Genomic DNA, 18,849 nt, shown 5'->3' on the forward strand with positions numbered 1-18,849 from the left:
GATGGTGGATCAGGTGGTGTTATCTTCACATAAAAAAGACCAGAATACCACTGTTAATATTTTGTCCTATACTCAAGGAACAAAGTACAGACTCACCAAAGAGCTGGTGTAGGTGGGGTCCGAGGTGTCATCTTGTAGGTAGCGGGATAGACCAAAGTCAGATACTTTGCACACTAGATTACTATTGACAAGAATATTTCTAGCAGCCAGGTCCCGGTGTACATAATTCATCTCTGATAGATACTTCATACCAGCAGCGATACCTCTGAGCATCCCCACCAGTTGGATCACTGTGAACTGCCCATCATTTTGCTGTAATTAGACATTAAAAAAACCACACACTTAAATCATCATGGCTTCTGTTTAACAAAGGAACAAAGTAGAAGCTATAAAATCTCATTTTCCATTACTTCTTATTTTAGACTCTTCCCTAAGGGCAAGGACAGGGGTAACATTTATAGAGTTCCTTAAGATCAATAGGCATAATCTCATTTGAACCTCATAACAGCAACAAGTGAGAGTGGTGGGTATTATTAGCTCCATTTTGAAGATAAGAAAACTGAGACTTTGAGAGCCAAATTGACTTTTGTAAGTTAAGTGGCTGTATACCTGCAACCTACAAAGGTTTGATTTGAAAGAATCCAGGTAATCCAGGAAATCCAGGAAGATTTAAGGAGATGAAGATGAAGACAGTCAGCCTTCCAGCCATGAGGGACAGCCAGAAAAAACGCCGAGAGTTGAATCATGGAGAAGCAGCAAGAAGGCTGGTGTCATAATATCCCCAAATTTGTAGGGGTGGGATCTAAGATGTAAGAAGACTGGAAAAGTGGGTAGTGGAGGGTAGGTTATGAAGGACTTTGATAACAAAATAGATTTTATATTTGATCCTGAAAGTGATAAAGAGCCACTGGGGCTTATGGAATAGGTGGATGACATGGTCAAAGCTATAGTTTAGGGAAGATCCATTTAACAACAATAAAGAGGATGGATTGGCATGGGGAGAGAGTTTAAAAACAGTGACTGATTTCCATTCCTGTCACATCTCCCTACTGTCTCTTGTTTTATGCTTTTTACACAGAGGCCAATGGATAAGGTAATTAAAAAAATATAGCACCTATTCTTTCCCTCTACACATGCCTCCATTGAATTTCCCATCTTCTCTCCATAACCATGCTGCAAAATAGCAACAAAGAAAAAAAAAAAAAGAAAGGAGCTCACTAGAGTCGGGGTACTTGGATTCTTTTCCATGTTCTGTCACTGATTATTTTGCCTATAATCCATTCCTTCACCTCTTTGCTTCATTTTCCTATAGTTTAAAAGGGGAGGACTAATATTTACCTTGAATGACGTAGTAATTAAAGACCTGGCCTTAAAGCAAGGCTGATCTGACTCATATGAATCCCCCTTCTTTTAGCACCTATTGACTGTGTGATCTTGTGTGGCCTCTCAGTGCTTTAGGAAACCCTCAAAGACTGTAAATTGCAGAAAACACACTTTTCTGTATTACTGAAGGAAGTTTCCTTACTTGGAAATTCCCAATAGCAATGAAATCATAGGTCCTATTCCCTACCTACTTTAAATTATAAAGGATGAAATAAGTGTGAATACATTTACATCAGTGTCAGTAAGGGTTTTTTTCTTAAAATAAAAAAAAATATTCAGGGCCAATAAAATAATATATTTGAAAATCCTCCGTCTCAGAACATACTCTATAAATGTAAAATGCATTTATTGGATGATTTTAAAGACATTCCTTCTCAAGCTAGTTTCATGCCACACATTTTCAGTTTAGTCCATATTTTTAATTGTCTCCTCATTGTGAAAATACAGGGGAAGCTGTCATCCAACTGGGTGAAAAATGAATCAGAAAGCCTGACTTTTCAATGCTTCCACATGTGATAAAAATGAATTTTCTACTTCAACCTCAAGCTTACTCAGCTGGAAGCAATCTCTCTCATTTGTTCTCATGGAATTGTTTAGTTTTCTTTTCATAATTATCATATTTTAACATGTATTATATTTATCTGTATAGATACATTGTACTCCCTCCTCTCATTCAACTGCAAAGTCCTTGAGGGTAGACACCTTTTCTTTCTTCTCTGTTATAGCTCTTCCCATACTAGATACTTATTAAATGTTTGAATGAATGACTGTGTGGTTCTAATTCCATATTTTCCTTGTTTTCTACAACAATAGACAACATATGGTTGAAATGACCCTGGGAATTACTTTGTGGAAACTTTGGAGGCATTTTAATTTTTTTTAAAATTGTAACATTTTTAAAGGTCCATTTTTGCAAACATATCCAACCACATTTGCTATGTCTCTGCATCTAGCTGCTTTATCCTAGGATAATAGCTACTGAATCTTTGGAGAACTGCTTTCTACTTTCTTTCTTTTTTCAAATTGAAATCAGTTTCTCATATGATTCCTGGGGCCCACAAAGGTTAGACTGTCAAACAGAAAAGGACTCTTTGCATTGCTTCGGACAAGATGAGACGGTCTTAGGACATATAAAGAGTGACCCTAAAGTTGCAAGGATCTTCTTCTCTGAAAAAGGCACAAGATTATTAGAAGACTTCTCCAGAGAGGCCTGTCAAAATGGAATTGATGGGGCAGGGCACTCTCAGATGAAGTCTCAGCCTCTGAGACCTCAGTTCCTCTTCCTGGAGACAAAAGTGTATCCTTACTTCAGCAGATTGGAATCTGTAACCTTCCTGTGTAAGACCATTCAGTGTCAAGTAAAAGGATAGCTCATATGTCCATGAGATTTTGTCTCCTCTCATTCCTTAAGGATGTAACAAGCCAGAATGCATTTATTGAACCTTATGCTAAAGACAATGAGGAATATTAAAGAAACATGCGATGTCATCTCGCCTTGTGGATCTTGTTTTATTTTGAGAGATAAGACATATATACAAGAAAAACAAACTTATTTTGCTATTGCATGTTGAGTTTTACTAATGTACAACAAACTTCCCAACCTGTTTTTAAAAATTCCTATCAGTTTAAAAAAAAGATGAATAAGGAAGAAAAATCTGATTTGAAATTCATTACAAAGAATGATCGCTTTCCTGCATTTTACTTTGGAAAATTATTTGGCATAGCTGAACACTTTATAATGCCAAAAAATACTTGGATGGACGAATGGATGGATAGATGGATTGATGGACGGATGGATGTGGATCTGGGCAAATTTATGTAATCTGAATTTTCTTCCCTTTCAGTTAACAGTTTTAAGTTGGAAGTCCTATCTACCATTGGATTGGAGTCACTTTCTGATTCTATCCTTAGATAGAAATTCAGACTTTTTTTAGACACCTATTTGTATACATTTTGGAAAATAAAACTCATTCTAATTTGTTTAAGGAAAAAGCCTCACAGAATATTAGAATTGGAAGAGGCTTAGATATCCTCTAACCTAACTCCTTCATTGTTCAGATGAAGAAAATGTGGTCGTGAGAAGCTATGACTTAGGTCCAGGAAATATAGCTAGCTACTGGCAAATTGAAGAGATAAATTCGGTTCTCATGATATTCCATCTACTGTTTTTTCCCGTATGGGAATGAGATCTCAGCATTACAGAGGGAATATCTGATAACTCCTAGAGATCACTCTAGTCATACTTCTCTTTGAATAAGGGATAATAATTAGCACGGAGACAGAGATAATGCACATCAAGACAGTCTGCTTTCTCTTAATTTGGGGGCCATTTTTCAAAATATCTTTGCATATTTGGGAAATGGTCCCATGTGAGGGATACCAGATTAAAAGCCATGGATTTGAGTTCCAAAAAGTAAATGTTTAAATGTACTTTTATTCTCACCACGGCCAACTATGGACATTTTAGGGAAAACAAAATAAACAAATTTAATATGCGGTAAAAAATAATTTTGTTTGTAATCTCTCTAGAATATAAAAATGAATAGAACTGCCCCCCTCCAAAACAAGCATGGAAAAGGGTCGTATTATTTCTGATGTGTTGAGTGGATAATTCGCTATCTAGGGAACCAAAAAAGCTGAGTTGGACCTAAAGCCACTGCTGCCCCTCAATGAAAATAAATTTAAGAGCTAGTTAAGAGCTAAAGGAGAGATATGTAACTGAAGAACTAACCCTTTTTTATTTTACTCTGAAATATGATCCCAAATTTATACTTCTTCTCCAAAGACAGGCCCCATAGAACTGAACTGATGACCTACTTTTCAATTTTATCAAGCCCTAGATATATCAATTAATGTTGGTATGCTCCAGGGTTTGGTATTAAGACTGAAATTGGATTTATAGATTACTTGCCTTTATACTTTGGAAAGAAAAAGTGAGAGATATGCCACTTCTTCCTTAATTCTGTTAGCTTATTCCTTTTACTTGCCTTCTATCTTTTCTTTCTTTGTAGTCCTTTGTCCTCTGTTTTTCTCCTCTACCTTGCTCCTAGGTTTCCCACTATTATAAATTGAGACTCACTTGAAAGTGTCTCCCTGTCCAGAATCTAAAATAATTGTGTGTGTGTGTGTGTGTGTGTGTGTGTGTGTGTGTGTGTGTGTATGTCTGTGTGTAAGGCAATGGTTTGTTTTCTGGCCTTAGAGAATGATTTTCAGGTGTGTATTTTTTTTTTACAGGACCTGTTACGTGGTCTGAAGTCCTGTTCATGTTTTCTAGAAAAGCATAATAAAATCGCAACAGAAAGTAATTGATTAAGGAAAAGGTCATAAAGCAGTTTCCAAGAATGCTTTGTCTTCCTAAATTGCCTTTACTCACGAAAGGAGCAAAATGGGTAGGTCCTTAGATGGGCCTTCATTATGTACCAGAGCAGAAATAAATATCATCACTCAAGTTCAGGTTATTAGGCAATATACAGAAAGACCTGTTTCACACGTTTAGGGCATATCTGAGGGAGACTGATTCCAATGTGTTCAGGCATGACTGAAAAGAAAGGGTGGGGGTGGGGGGCGGCCCAATTTGATTTTTAGCAACAGTGACTATTGGTGGGTTTTTGTTTGTTTTGGTGTTTGTTGTTATTTGTGACTGTTGGGGTGAAGTTATGATCATCCTGAATTATTTGCTCCCCCAAATCTCTCCTATTCCTCATGAATGTGTGGCAAGCCTACTTGTATGTTGTTCTTGTTTCCCAGCAGGCCAGAGTTGTGTCACAGTTGGAAGTGACAGAATGTCCTTAGAATTTTCCCCTCTTGCAACCGTCAGCTTGCCACAAAATAGCTTCTTGGGGTTTCTGCTGTGATTCACTCTCTACACAAGACTAGCCCAGTGGACTCACATAACATAGAGGATTGGATCAGTATCGGTGGACTCTCTGATTCCAATTCAAGAATCCATTATTCCTTATCCTGTTTAGGTGTGTCGGCTGTGATTTAATTTAATATAGTTCAACAAATAATTAATAGAGACTCATTATGTACAATGTTATGTACTAGAGATACAAAGGGGAAAAATGAAATAATCCCAGCCCTCAAGGGACTTATCTTCTATTAGGGAATGACTATAACCAATATAAAAATAAATTCAAGTGATAGAAAGTATTTTTAAAGAACTTGGGTGACAATAACTGGGGTTGGGAGTAATTCTCAGGAAAGACTTGGTTATGCTTAAATTGCTCTTTGAAGAGAGCAAGGGATTCTATAAGGTGAAAGTAAAAAGGAAATTCATTGTAAACATTGTTGTTCATTCATTCAGTTGTGTCCAACTCTTTGTGACCCCACAGATCATAGAATAGCACTCTCTTCTCAGGTTTATGTTTGTTGTTTCTATGATACTGTCTACCCATCTTATTCTCCATCATTCCTTTTTAATTCAGTCTTTTTCAACTTCAGTGGCTTTTCCATTGAGTCCTATCTTCTCAATATATGGCCAAAGTATTTAAGCTTTAGCTTTAGGAGTTGTTCTTCCAGTGAATAGTCTGAATTAATTTCTTTAAACATTCACTGATTTGATCTCTTTGCTATCCAAGAGAATCTCAAAAGTCTTCTCCAGCATCAGTTCAAAAGTGGTGAATCTATGGCACGCTTCCATAAGTTCAACTATCACAATCATACATTACTACTGGAAAAAAACTGCACTTAACTATATGGACCTTTGTTGGCAAAGTATGTCTCTGCTTTTTAGTATGCTGTCTAGATTTGCCATAGCTTTCTTTCTAAGAAGCAAACATCTTTTAATTTCATGGTTGCAGTCACTATCTGCAGTGATCTTTGAGCCCAGGAATACAAAATCTGACACTGCTTCCATTTATTCTCCCTTAATTTAGCAGAAAGTGATATAGTTGCCATGATATATATATATATATATATATATATATATATATATACCACATATTTATATGTGTTAAGCTTCAAGACAACTTTTACAATATTCTGCTTCACTCTTCATCAAGTGGCTTCTTAATTCCTCACCTTCTGCCATCAGAGTGGTATCATCTGCATATCTGAAATTGTTTGTATTTCTCCTAGCAATCTTAATTCTAGCTTTCAATTTGTTCAGCCTGGTATTTCACATGATGTACTCTGCATATAAGTTAAATAAATAAGGTGACAATATGCAGTTTTGTTGTACTCCTTTTCCAATCTTAGATTATTTAGTTGCTGCTTGTTCAGTTCTAACTGCTGTTTCTTGACCTGAATACAGGTTCCTCAGGAGACAAGCAAGATGATCTGCTATTTCCATCTCTTTGAGGATTTAGGCACATTGTGTTGTGATCCATACATTCAAAGTCTTTAAGTGTAGTCAATGAAGCAGAAGTAGATATTTTTCTGAAACTCCCTTGCTTTCTCTGTAATCCAGTGAATCTTTGCAATTTGGTCTCTACTTCCTCTGCTTCTTCAAAAACTACCCTGTTCTGGAAATACTCAGTTCACATATTGTTAAAGCCCAATTTGCAGAATCTTAAATATAACCTTGCTAGTATGTGAACTGAGCACAATTGTTCAGTAATTTGCATATTCTTTGTCACTGACATTTTTGAGGATAGGGAGAGTCATAAGAAGTGAAGAGCAAGTTGATTGTATTTTTAAAAAATTGAAAGCTTTACATGAAATTGTGAAAAGTGAAATGAGTAGAACATTATATACAGCTACAGAAATAATATTTAAAGAATAACTTGGGAGTTCCCACCTCCAGAAGAATTGATAAATAGAAATATGAAAGACATAATTTTATATTTACATAGATTCATCATAGGATGCCTTTTCTTGTGAGGGGAGGGAAGAAAGGGAGATTAATTAATATCTTTTAAAAAGTATTGTGATATGAACTTATCTTTTCTAATCCAGTGACTACTGGTGAGTTTTCCAAATTTGCTGGCATAACATATTGAGTACAGCTCTTTGACAGCATCATCTTTTAGGATTTTAAACAGCCCAACTGGAATTCCATCACTTCCATTAGCATTATTGTTAGCATTGCTTCCTAATGTTTATTTGACTTCAATTCTCCAGGATGTCTGGCTTCAGATCAGTAAACCACACCATTATGCTTCTCCGTGAGGTTAAGATTTTTCTTGTTTAGGTCTTCTGTTTATTCTTGCCACTTCTTAATCTTTTATACTTCTGTTAAGTTCCTACCATTTTTGTCTTTTATCATATCCATTTTTGCATGAAATATTCCCTTGATATCTCTCATTTTCTTAAAGAGATCTCATCTTTCCCATTCTATTGTTTTATCCTATTATATCTTTTACCTTTTTAATGCTATCCATGTGATTTTCTTGGCAAGATATTAGAATGATATGCCATTTTATCTACAATGGATAACAATTTTTTTGGAACTATCCATTATGACCTGTCCATCTTAGGAAACCCTGCACCACTTAGCTCATAGTTTCGTTGAGCTCTGCAAGTCCCTCTGCCAACTACAAGGCAGTGACCCGGGAGGGAATTGCAAACATGGAGATACTTATTAAAATACATGGAAGTGGGAGATGGAATCTTTTGCACAAGAACCATCTATCACGTCATAGAGTGTCAGGCACCATGGTTACTCTATGGAGTTTCAGATGCTACGTAGCTATAATTCTCCTCCAACCCCTGAAGAGGATTGTCTAGTTCCTTAGATTTCATTTTTCTTTTTCTTTTCCTTTACAACATCATTAGACCATATGCTACTGTGAAGCAAAATCTAATAACCTCTATTTTTTTTAAGTCAAATTCGGATCCTGCCATAAGGTTTGCCATTGTAGACTGATTCATGATTATGGTGTTCTCCAGGTTTATTACTAACACTTCATGACAGTGACTGCACTCTACCAAATAGGCCATGATTGACTTCAAGGAGTGGATATGCTGATAAGCATTCAACAATTATTTCTCCTGGGGGAAAATGTACTCATGATAATCTTTTACCACTTTAAATTTTGAAATTAAATTTAACTTCTAAGTTTAATCTTAAGTCTAGACCAGTGGTTCCCAAACTTTTTTGGCCTATCACCCCCTTTCCAGAAAAAAATATTACTTAGCACCCCCTGGAAATTAATGTTTTTTTAAATTTTAATAGCAATTAATAGGAAAGATATATGTATTAATGTTTCTACCTTTTTCGTAAAATATAATAAAGGTGTAAATTAGAAACATTGAACTTTGAAATTATGAAACTATTTATTGAACTCAGAATAGAATGTAATACAAAAAAGGTTAAAACATTGAAAATCATCCTAATGAGAAGGATGAATCTGGTGTGCTGCTACCAATTTAGTAATCCTCGGCTCTATTTTTGTCAGCAGTAATCTTAAATCACCGCAATTGACTATTTGTAATTGGTTTCTTTTTTTTGTTAATAAATTGATTACCGCACTGAATCCATGTTCCAAAATGCACCTGTGGCCATCACTGCTCTCCTGGATCACTGCAGCACCCACCAGGGGGCAGTGGCACCCACTTTGGGAATCACTGGTCTAGACAATCAACAGAGCTCTACATGGTTGTATTTACCAATTTTGGGAGTAAGAATACTAATGCTGAACATTTAACAACCAGCTCTTGCATGCCAATTGGAACAGGCACAAGTATACCCCTACTTTAGGGACACGGACCTACTGAATTATTAATATTCTTCTTACCTGTAATCCTATCTTGACAGTAAGATTTTTTGTGAAATAGAAGAAGGAATGCTAGACTAAGAAGACTTTAACTAGTTATTGTTTTAAGTAAGTAATAAAGTGACCTCTTGAGTAAGTCAGGCAATTAAAATGAATGTCTTGGGCACCATTTGTGTGCAAAGCATTGAAAAACATCTTGGGAATTCAGTGATATAAATGAAATAATCTTTGCCTTGGGGACATTTGCAATCAATTAGGGGAAACAACGCACATTTTTCTATTCATGTAAGCAATAGATACAGTGTTCTGAGAGATAGATTAGTTTGAGGAATTAAGAAAGCTGAGATATAAAGGTGTTACTTTAACTGAGGGAAAGGAGATTCCAAGAGATAGAAGGATGGAGCCACAAAACCCATTTAAGCATTGGTTTCCTCATCTATGAAGGTGGAGTTATAAACTTTTATGCCATATTCCTCAGATGATGGTTATAAAAATCAATTGAGATTGCATCTAAAGTATTTCAAGGATAGTCATCATTATATTAACAACAATAGTAATAATAATTTTAGCTAATTTTATGTAGTTTTAAAGTTTGCAAACAACTTTACATATCCTATTTCATTTTGTTCTCACAAAATTCTTCTGAGATAGGTACTATTATTATCCTTTTTTTTTAAAGACTAGGTCTCCTTATCTTACCCAAAGCTGGAAGCACAGAAACTACTCATGGCCTGATTCCACTGTTTATTGGCACAGGACTTTTTGACGTCCTCTGTTTCTGATTTGGACCAACCAATTTCTCCTTCTTTGAGCAGTCCAGCCCCTTTATCAGGAAGCTAACCAAATTGACACCATTCTTAGTCTTGCATTAGCCCTACTACAGCTCAGAACTCCAGAACTCATGTTGAGTCACTTTGATCAGCCTTCCTTGGTAGCATGAATTATAGGTGTATGGCGACATATCTGGCTTATTCCCATTTAACAGATGAGGAAACAGGTTCATACTTCTTATATGACTTGCTCATAATCACACAGCTATTAAGTGGTTGAGGCAGGATCTGGACACAGGTCTCCGTAGATTCAAAATCCACCAGGGGGCAGCCGGGTAGCTCAGTGGAGTGAGAGTCAGGCCTAGAGACAGGAGGTCCTAGGTTCAAACCCGGCCTCAGCCACTTCCCAGCTGTGTGACCCTGGGCAAGTCACTTGACCCCCATTGCCCACCCTTACCAATCTTCCACCTATGAGACAATACACCGAAGTACAAGGGTTTAAAAAAAAAAAATCCACCTCTCTATCCATTGTGCTACCTATATGCACCAATGACTGTGCAGAATAGATAATGTATTCCACCAATGATAACCTACTCTGATACTGTCCATCTGCCATCCTGGAATTGCCCCTGGAGATGTATGAACTTCTCAAAGATAGCATATTAAGCTTCCAGAGGACAAATCTGCAAGTAGTATTAAGAGTATAAAGACAATGGACAAAACCTAAAAGTCTTAATGGCATTTCCTTCATTTCCCATGAAACAATATATGAAAATTTTAATTCTTCAATCAAATATGCATTACCTTAAAGGGAGCTGACCATGTATGGATATTCCGTTTTTCTCTGTACTTTTTCTTCTAATTTAGTTCATTTCATTTTGTCTTGGCCTTCCCATTCTGTCACTAGATCTTTTTTCACTGTTCACTGGACCTTTCCCTTACAGGATCTGAAAATTCCTAGGCAGTTATGTGGGGCACGAGAGAGAGTCCTGGACATGAGTTCAAGTCCTACCTCAGACTCCTCATATCTCTGAATGAATGGTTAGACAACCCTGGGCAAGTTACTCTAACTCCTCTCATCTGTAGTTTCCTCATCTGTAAAATGAGGATAATAATAGCAACTATTTCTAGAATTGTTATGAGGATTAAAAGTGATAATATTTATAAAACATTTGGCAAAACTTAAAAAATATATGAATAGCTAACATTTATACAGAATTATTCACATCCTTATTCTCCTCCTAATCATTTTTATTATTCTTAGTCTTATAACAAGGCTGTCTGAAATATATCTCTTTCCCACATGGATATAAATGCTTTATCTCAGTTTTTTCTATTTTTACTAGGATGGTCACTATGGTTTTTCTTACCCTGAGGAAGGAGTCCAAAGCTCCATTTTCCATAAATTCTGTGATGATCATGACAGGACGGCTCTTGGTCACCACTCCTTCCAGCCGGATTATATTTGGATGGTCAAACTGACCCATGATGCTGGCCTCACTCAGGAAGTCCCGGCGTTGTTTTTCTGAGTATCCTGCTTTCAGTGTCTTTATGGCCACATAGATCTCCCTCTTGCCTGGCAATTTTAGACGTCCTTTGTACACTTCTCCAAATTCTCCTGCAATAGCAAGAATGCAATTTTCATTCTTTTCCTTTTTAGTTTTTTGGAGAACAAGAAAATATATCTCCCATAATGGTAAAATTCCAAGTAAAATTTATTTTAAGGTAACAGAGATTAAAATGCTCATTAAAAATACAATGCCATATCTTTTATCTGTTCATATTAAACATACAGGAGAAAAACCAAAAGAAATTCCCTACTTCCTTTATTATTTAAAGTTCCTATAACCAAAATGTAATCTCAAAATATTAATTTTATTTTATCACATTTGCCTTTTGATTTGCATTCTAATTGAATAATGGAAATACAATAATCATTTTTTCTTTTGATTAGTACCATGGTCTAGTCTTAGCAGAGATAGAACCAGGACTATCCAGGATTATTACTGTTATTTTCAAGAATTGTAGTTCACAGAATAAATGACACCGAGCAGTATTGAAACATTAAATTGAAAGGAATTCAACACAGTTACAGTGAAGTCAGACCCAAGAAAAACCAACATTTTGACTCTGCTTAAAAATTCTACTATGTTCTGTTTAAATGTGTTTTTAAAATATTGTATTTTCTTTGGCTACTTCACTGAAAGTAGTTTTGTATCTCAGCCTGTGTGTGATGGAAGTTAAATGACCATTCAATAAAAAATTAATAATAGCTCTAGCTTCAAAAGTCAAAGTGCTACTTTTCAGAGGAATAGTCTAGGAGAGAAAAACTTTGCTCTGATGAAAAGAAAGACATTAACAGAGTACTATACTGGCAAATATTTGTTGTTGTTTGGTTGTTTTTCAGTTATATCTAATTCTTCATGACTCCCTTTAGGGCTTTTTTGACAAAGATTCTGGAGTGGCTTGCTATTTTCTTCTCCAACTAATTTTATAGATGAGAAACTGAGGTAAACAGCTAAATGACTCCCCCAAAGTCCCATAGGGAGTGTCTGAGACTGGATTTGAACTCAGTTCTTCCTGATCCCAGACCTAGCATTCTATCCACTCTACCACTCAGCAGCCCTACTGGCAAACAAAGATGTGTCATATTGCTTTTTATTCTCTCCTTTGCAGTTATATTGCTTATTCTTAATTCTGGGAAGAAATTACCTCTCCCTTATTGAAGTTGAAAGTTACCATATCTATCACTGGTTGGGGGGAATTATAGTTTGGAAGGAAATGGACTGCAAAGAAAACTAACCAGTGATATTTAGACCATAATCACCCTGGGAAGGTTTCAACTCCCTAAAAGATTCAAGGTGAGTTAAGCATAGATAGAGCCATAATGAAATTAAGCAATGATTTAAAATATTGGTAAGAAAAGTATCGAATGGTATTGTGAATTCCAAAAGTACTTGTTATCTATAGCACTGTCTCGGGCAATGAGCCAGATTTTTAGAGCAGGAAAAAAGTGACTAAAAAACAAAACAAAATAAAAACCTTAAAGACTAATCACTCACCCAGTACAGGAATTTTCTCTGCAATATTTTTTGTAAAGATAGTTATCCAGTTTATACTTTAAAAATTCCAGTGATACTAAACTCACTCTATTTTTAGATGGCTCTAATTGTTAGAAAGTTCTCTTTTATATTAAATCAAAATACTACTACTGCCCAGATGAAATTTCCACAATTATTATTTTTAACACTTCAGAATTACACAGAAAAAGTCTAACCCCTCTCTTCTATATGATGGCTCTTCAAATATTTGGAGGTAGCCTTCATGTTAGCCCAATATATTTTCATCTGACTAAACAACCCCATTGTCCTTGATCATTTCTTATATGATAAACAAAAGGATGTGTTAAGTGATTGAGAGGATTTTAAAAAAATGAAACAATTCCTTCACTCGAAGATTTTTTGTTCTATTGGATATAGGTTGAGATCTCATGAACTTTAAAAATATTACAACCCAGTTACCAAATTGGTTCATTTTGAGTTTTTATTTTTATATACTTTTTAAAAACCTTACCTTTTGTCTTGGAATCAACACTAAGTATCATTTCCAAGAGAGAAGAGAGGTCAGGGCTGAGCAACTAGGGTTAAATCACTTGCCCAACTAGGAAGCATGTGAGGTCAAGTTTGAATCTAGTACCTCCAGTCTTCAGGTCTAGTGCTCTATGCACTGAACTACCTAACTATCCCAAGTTGAGTGTTTTTTTTTTTGTCAAACAAAATTCTAAGGATTTTTAAAGAAATATAAATTCTGTTAAACTTGCTTTCCCATCTACATAGATATTTTATTAAAAAAAAAACCTAAGTTCAAGATTTAAATTTTTTTCAGTTTAAATTTACCTATTTATTTGTTATATTTAAGTTTCCATGTGTCTCCTCTCTCCCCACCTCACACTAGAGAAAGCATCTTTTGAATATAAATACACATAAATTATGCTATGCTCATTTCTATTTATCAGTTCTTTCTCTGGAAATGAAAAATTCACAGTTGTTCTTCAAACAATATTTCTGTTGCTATGTATAACATTCTCTTGGTTCTGCTCATTTCATATTTCATAATTTCCTGTAGGTCTTTCCATGCCTTTAAAAATTAGTCTGCTCATCATTTCTTACCATGCTGTTGTATCCGTCAAAATGATATGCAACAGCTTCTTTAGTCATTCCCAATTGATGGGGATTTCCACTTCTTTGCCACCACAAAGAGAGCTGCTAGAAACATTTTAGGCCATATAGATCCTTTTCCTTTTTTCCTGGTCATCTTAGGAAATAGATCTAAAGTGGTATTGCTATGTCAAATGGTAAACACAGTCTTAAAACTCTTCAGTTTCAATTCCAAATTGGTCTCCAAATGGTTGGATCAGTTCACAGCTTTACCAACAGGATATCAGTGTTCCCATACTTTATGCTTTAATAACTTAAAAATGCACTAAGTCTTTTGTCATACCCTGTATAATGAGCACCTAATTTATGTCTTCTTAGTTGGAATTTTCCTGTATTTGGATTTCTGTGAGCCACACCTGTCCAATGTGGACTTTTTAGCCCAGTGGTCTTCAATGGGAGTAACAGTGGCATGGTCAATGAACTTTTTAGTCAATGTTGACTTCCTTCAATGGCCAGTGCGCTTGTCACATGAGAGTAGTTTGCAAACACATCATGACTGGAAAACAGGCCACTCGATAGAGGATTCTATAAATATACCTATTCCAGCCTTCAATGACTTGCCTCTTTCCAGTCCCAAAGAATTTAGCTCAAGTGACCAAGGAAATGATTCAATGTATTGTGCTTACTGTAATTAAATAAATCATCAAGTCTCTGCCTCCAATAAACTTAGAATCTAACACAAAGTTGGAACATTTGTCTCCCTTTATAACTAAGTTTTCAAGATCTTAAAGAGGTTAAGTTCCCCACTCTTCCTTGGGTAGTTTTCCTGCAGTTAGGATACACTGCAACCAAGTGACGGGTGGTACCTTCCTTCTATTGATCTGAATTAGCAGGTGCCTGGACCCAAAAGCTAGATGCCGGGCTTGACAATGCCAGTAAAATAGATAGGTGGGGAAGTAGGTAAGTAGAGAGACAGACAGAGACAGACAGCTAGATATAGAATCCAAGATTAGCGAATTCTAATTTAAGATAATATGTAAGGAATGAACTTTTCAAAGAAACTTATAATTACAAATTGCTACTTTACTCATGAGATTTATAGCTCAATAACATATTAATTTCAATCATAAAAATCAGTCAAATATTCTCAGTCACATTAATCTAACCTCTGTTTTTATCTCCAGATTTAAATGATTAGGGAAAAAAATCTCTCTGTTATCCTGAATTCTATTTTAAAAGCAAGTGTCTCCTGCTACACATCTTAGAGTTTGGGATCTAGAAGTCTGATACTTCCTCAATGGGGCCATTTATGGATATTTCTGATCAAGAAATTATTCCATGAAGTGACATTCTTCATACCCATTCAGCTATTAGAATTACTCCCTGAAGGATTCAGCTCCTCCCAAAGCAATTTCTAAATTTATTAGAATCATAAAATCTCACAGTTGGAAGGGATCTCAGAAGGGATCTTGTCCAATTGTTACCTGAAAAGGAGCCTCTTTTCCAACATTCCCAATAAGTAGTGATCCAGAGATACAATGACCAGAGCTCATTACCCACAAAGGTAGGCAGGACTACTTAGAGCAACTAGCTCATTTTACTTATCCACACAAGTTCTAGTCTAATTAAATTTGTAAACTCCCTCACTTTCTGTCTTAGAATCAATACTGTGTATTGGGCCCCAGGCACAAAAGCAGGAAGGGCTTGGTGATGGGAGCTAAGTGACTCGCCCAGGGTCACACAGGTGAGCAAGTATCTGGGGACAGATTTGAAGTCAGGACCTTTTTCATTTTAGCTTCACTACAATCCCATAAGGAATGATGGGTTTGTATTATTATTCCCATTCACAAAATAATAATAATAGCTAATGTTTAAATAACTAAATAACAATAATATGTAAATACATAAATTTATAAATACATAATATATAAAATAATAATTTAAGGTTTGCAAAGCATGTTAAAATATCTCATTTTATCCTTAAAACAACTGTGGAAAGGACTATTATAAATAATAGTTAATATGATTATATAAACTAATATAACTTTATAAGTATAATTACATAAATTAATATAATTACATAAATATAATTCCCATTTTATGGATGAGAAAACAGTTAAATGATTTTCCCAGGGTTATATAGTAAGTGTCTGAGGACAAATTTGAATTTATATCTTCTTGGCTCTAGGCTAAGCATTCTACTACCTATAGTGCTTCCAGAAAGCAAAGCCTAAATAGATAACAAAACTGGGCCAAGTTCACATAACTATAGCCCCATTTCTTAGCTAAGGAAATTGAGGTTCTGACACATTCTGTGAGTTGTTCATATCATACAATTAGTAAGATCCTTATCTAACACTTTTTACATGATATTTTATTGCCTCTCCAGAAAGAAATGTTATTATGAATGTGATAGCAAAAATCCAGATGACAAGAAACATCTGGTTGATTGGCTGGTTCTTTCATTTTTCATCTAGATGTTTGGTGTTGTCAAATTAATGTTGATTTATTGATGCTTGTCAACATAGTGTTGGATTAATTTTTTTCCTTGATACTGCCTTCCCGCCTCTTACCATAGATGGGGTTGGGTACCTATGACTTCATTGGTATAGGAAACTTTCAATGGGGAAACTCTGACAACTTTTAGTCTTAGAGAGATGCCCAAAACACTGAGAGGTTAAGCAATTTATCTGGCATCCCTCAGCCAATATTCATCAAAGATGCGACTTCAATCCAGGTCTTCTTGACCTTAAGATCAGTTTTGTGGTCTACTACACCATGATGTCTTCTTCCTGCACTGTTCTCTCCCAGTTATTAAATAGAAAAGAATACTTTTGTTTTTGTCCTCAAGTTGTCCTTATAGTACTTTATAGGAAGAGGGAAAGAATTAACTAATCATCTCAGAAGCACTCAGAAAAGGAATGGGGTAGCTAGGTGGTGTAGTGGCTAGAGTGCTGAGCCAGGACTCAAGAGTATTCATCTTCCTGAGTGACTAATTGTGTGATCTGGGCAAATCACTTAACATTTTTTACCTCAGTTTTCTCATCTGTAAAATGATCTGGGGAGGGAAATGGCAAAAAATTTCAGTATATTTGCCAAGAAAACCCTAAGTGGGGTCACAAAGAGTCAGACATAATTTTAAAAAATGATTGAAATCAAGAAACAGTAAGAAGGATTCTAAGATATGGAGATCACCCTAGTGCAAATATTAATAATATGGAAATAGGTCTTGATCAATGACACATGTAAAACCCAGTGGAATTGTTCATCGGCTATGGGAGGGGGGGAGAAGGGGAAGGAAAGAACATGAATCATGTAACCATGGAAAAACATTCTAACAAATGACAAAAAAAGAATCTGGTCCTTCTGTCAATATCCACAAAAAAGCCCAGAAATGATCAGAAGCACTATTGATTAATAAGTAAAGAAATATTTAAATATATATTCTAATATTAATTGACCTTTAGGGAATTTGCATGGATTATAAAGGAAATCATTTCACATATTTTAGTATCATATACTTAATATCATTTGCTTTACCTATTCTTTTCCAAAAGGTACAAGAATCATTTCGCTCTTTGTAAATGACTCCTTGTACCTATTCTGACAACTCTGAGTACTTCCCTTGATCCAACTATACCCTAACCTCTTTTTTTAAAAGAATTCTTACCTTCTGTCTTCAGTATCAATTCTAAGATAAAAAAGCAATAAGGGTTTTAAGTGACCTGCCTCGGGTCACACAGCTAGGAAGGGTTTGAGGCTAGATTGAAACCCAGATTCTCCCAACTTTAGGTCTGGTACTCTCTCCACTGTTACCTTGCTGCTTCTCTCTCTAGGCTCTTAATTGGTCTTTTGATCTTCATTCTCTCCAATCTCTAATCTACTCTCCCCGCACACCGCATTTAGCTAGTGAAATATTTCTAATATACTTCCTCACTCTTATGCCCCCAAATCATCAATAATTTCCTATAATCTTTGAAAAAAGAAAAAAAACCCCAAAATTCTTATTCAGGCATCCAGTCCTTTCTGTTTTCTGGCTCTAGCATATCTTTCCAATCTTACCTTATAATACTCCTCTTCAAGGACTCTCTCCTTTACAGACAAACTAGACCTCTTTATCTTTCAGCAGATAAGTGGTACAGTAGATAAAGGGCTGGGCTTGGAGCAAGGAATATTGGAGTTCAAAATTGACTGAGCTCCTAGCTGTTACTCTGGAAAAATAATTTAACTTTTGTCTTCTCAGAACTAAAATGGTGCTCTATCCACTAGGCTATGTAGCCATGTGTCTAACACAGAGTATTTATTAAATATTCATTGTCTTCTCTTCTCTTCCTCCATTCTGCCCCTGCCCTATATAATCTTTCTTATACTATCCCCCATACTTGGAATAGATTCTTCCCCTAATTTCATTGTGGAATTCCTCTTTTCCTTGATGGCCAAATTCAGGTGCCATATCCTTTGAGAAACCTTTTTTATATTTCTTTGTCCACAATCTCCACCTTAAATTGCCTTGAATTTTTCACAGAACTCTGCCTAGCCTTTGTCACTTTGTTATGGATACCAAAGCAATGCTTCCATTTATACTTATACCTATCATAAGGCCACAGGATAGTAAGGTGATACAGTGGATAGAGCCCTGGACCTAAAGTCAAGAGGACCTAATTTCAAATCCAGGATCAGGCACTTACTATTTGCATGATCTGGACAATTCACTTAGTAGTTTTTGCCTTGGTTCCTCATCTGTAAAATGAACTAGAAAAGAAAATAGCAAACCACTCCAGTATCTTTGCCAAGAAAACCCCAAAAATAGTCACAGAGAGTTGAATGTAGCTAAAAAAAAGACTGAAGAATCAAAATACTCAGACTAAGAACTGGAAGGGA

The 18,849-nt window shown here is 35.7% G+C and overlaps 1 protein-coding gene across 1 annotated transcript in view; it reads right to left on the reverse strand.

The window, feature by feature from the left end:
- The window catches only part of EPHB1 (EPH receptor B1), a 494,682-nt gene that overhangs the window by 61,046 nt on the left and 414,787 nt on the right, over positions 1 to 18,849 (reverse strand). Inside the window, exons 11-12 of the mRNA XM_044669152.1 lie at positions 11,182 to 11,429; positions 97 to 312 (exon numbers count right to left, since the gene is read on the reverse strand). Of these exons, the coding sequence (XP_044525087.1) occupies positions 97 to 312; positions 11,182 to 11,429 (464 nt within the window). The remainder of the gene's footprint in view (positions 1 to 96; positions 313 to 11,181; positions 11,430 to 18,849) is intronic.

This window comes from Gracilinanus agilis, chromosome 3 (assembly GCF_016433145.1).
Source record: "Gracilinanus agilis isolate LMUSP501 chromosome 3, AgileGrace, whole genome shotgun sequence".
NCBI classification, from domain to species: Eukaryota; Metazoa; Chordata; class Mammalia; order Didelphimorphia; family Didelphidae; genus Gracilinanus; species Gracilinanus agilis.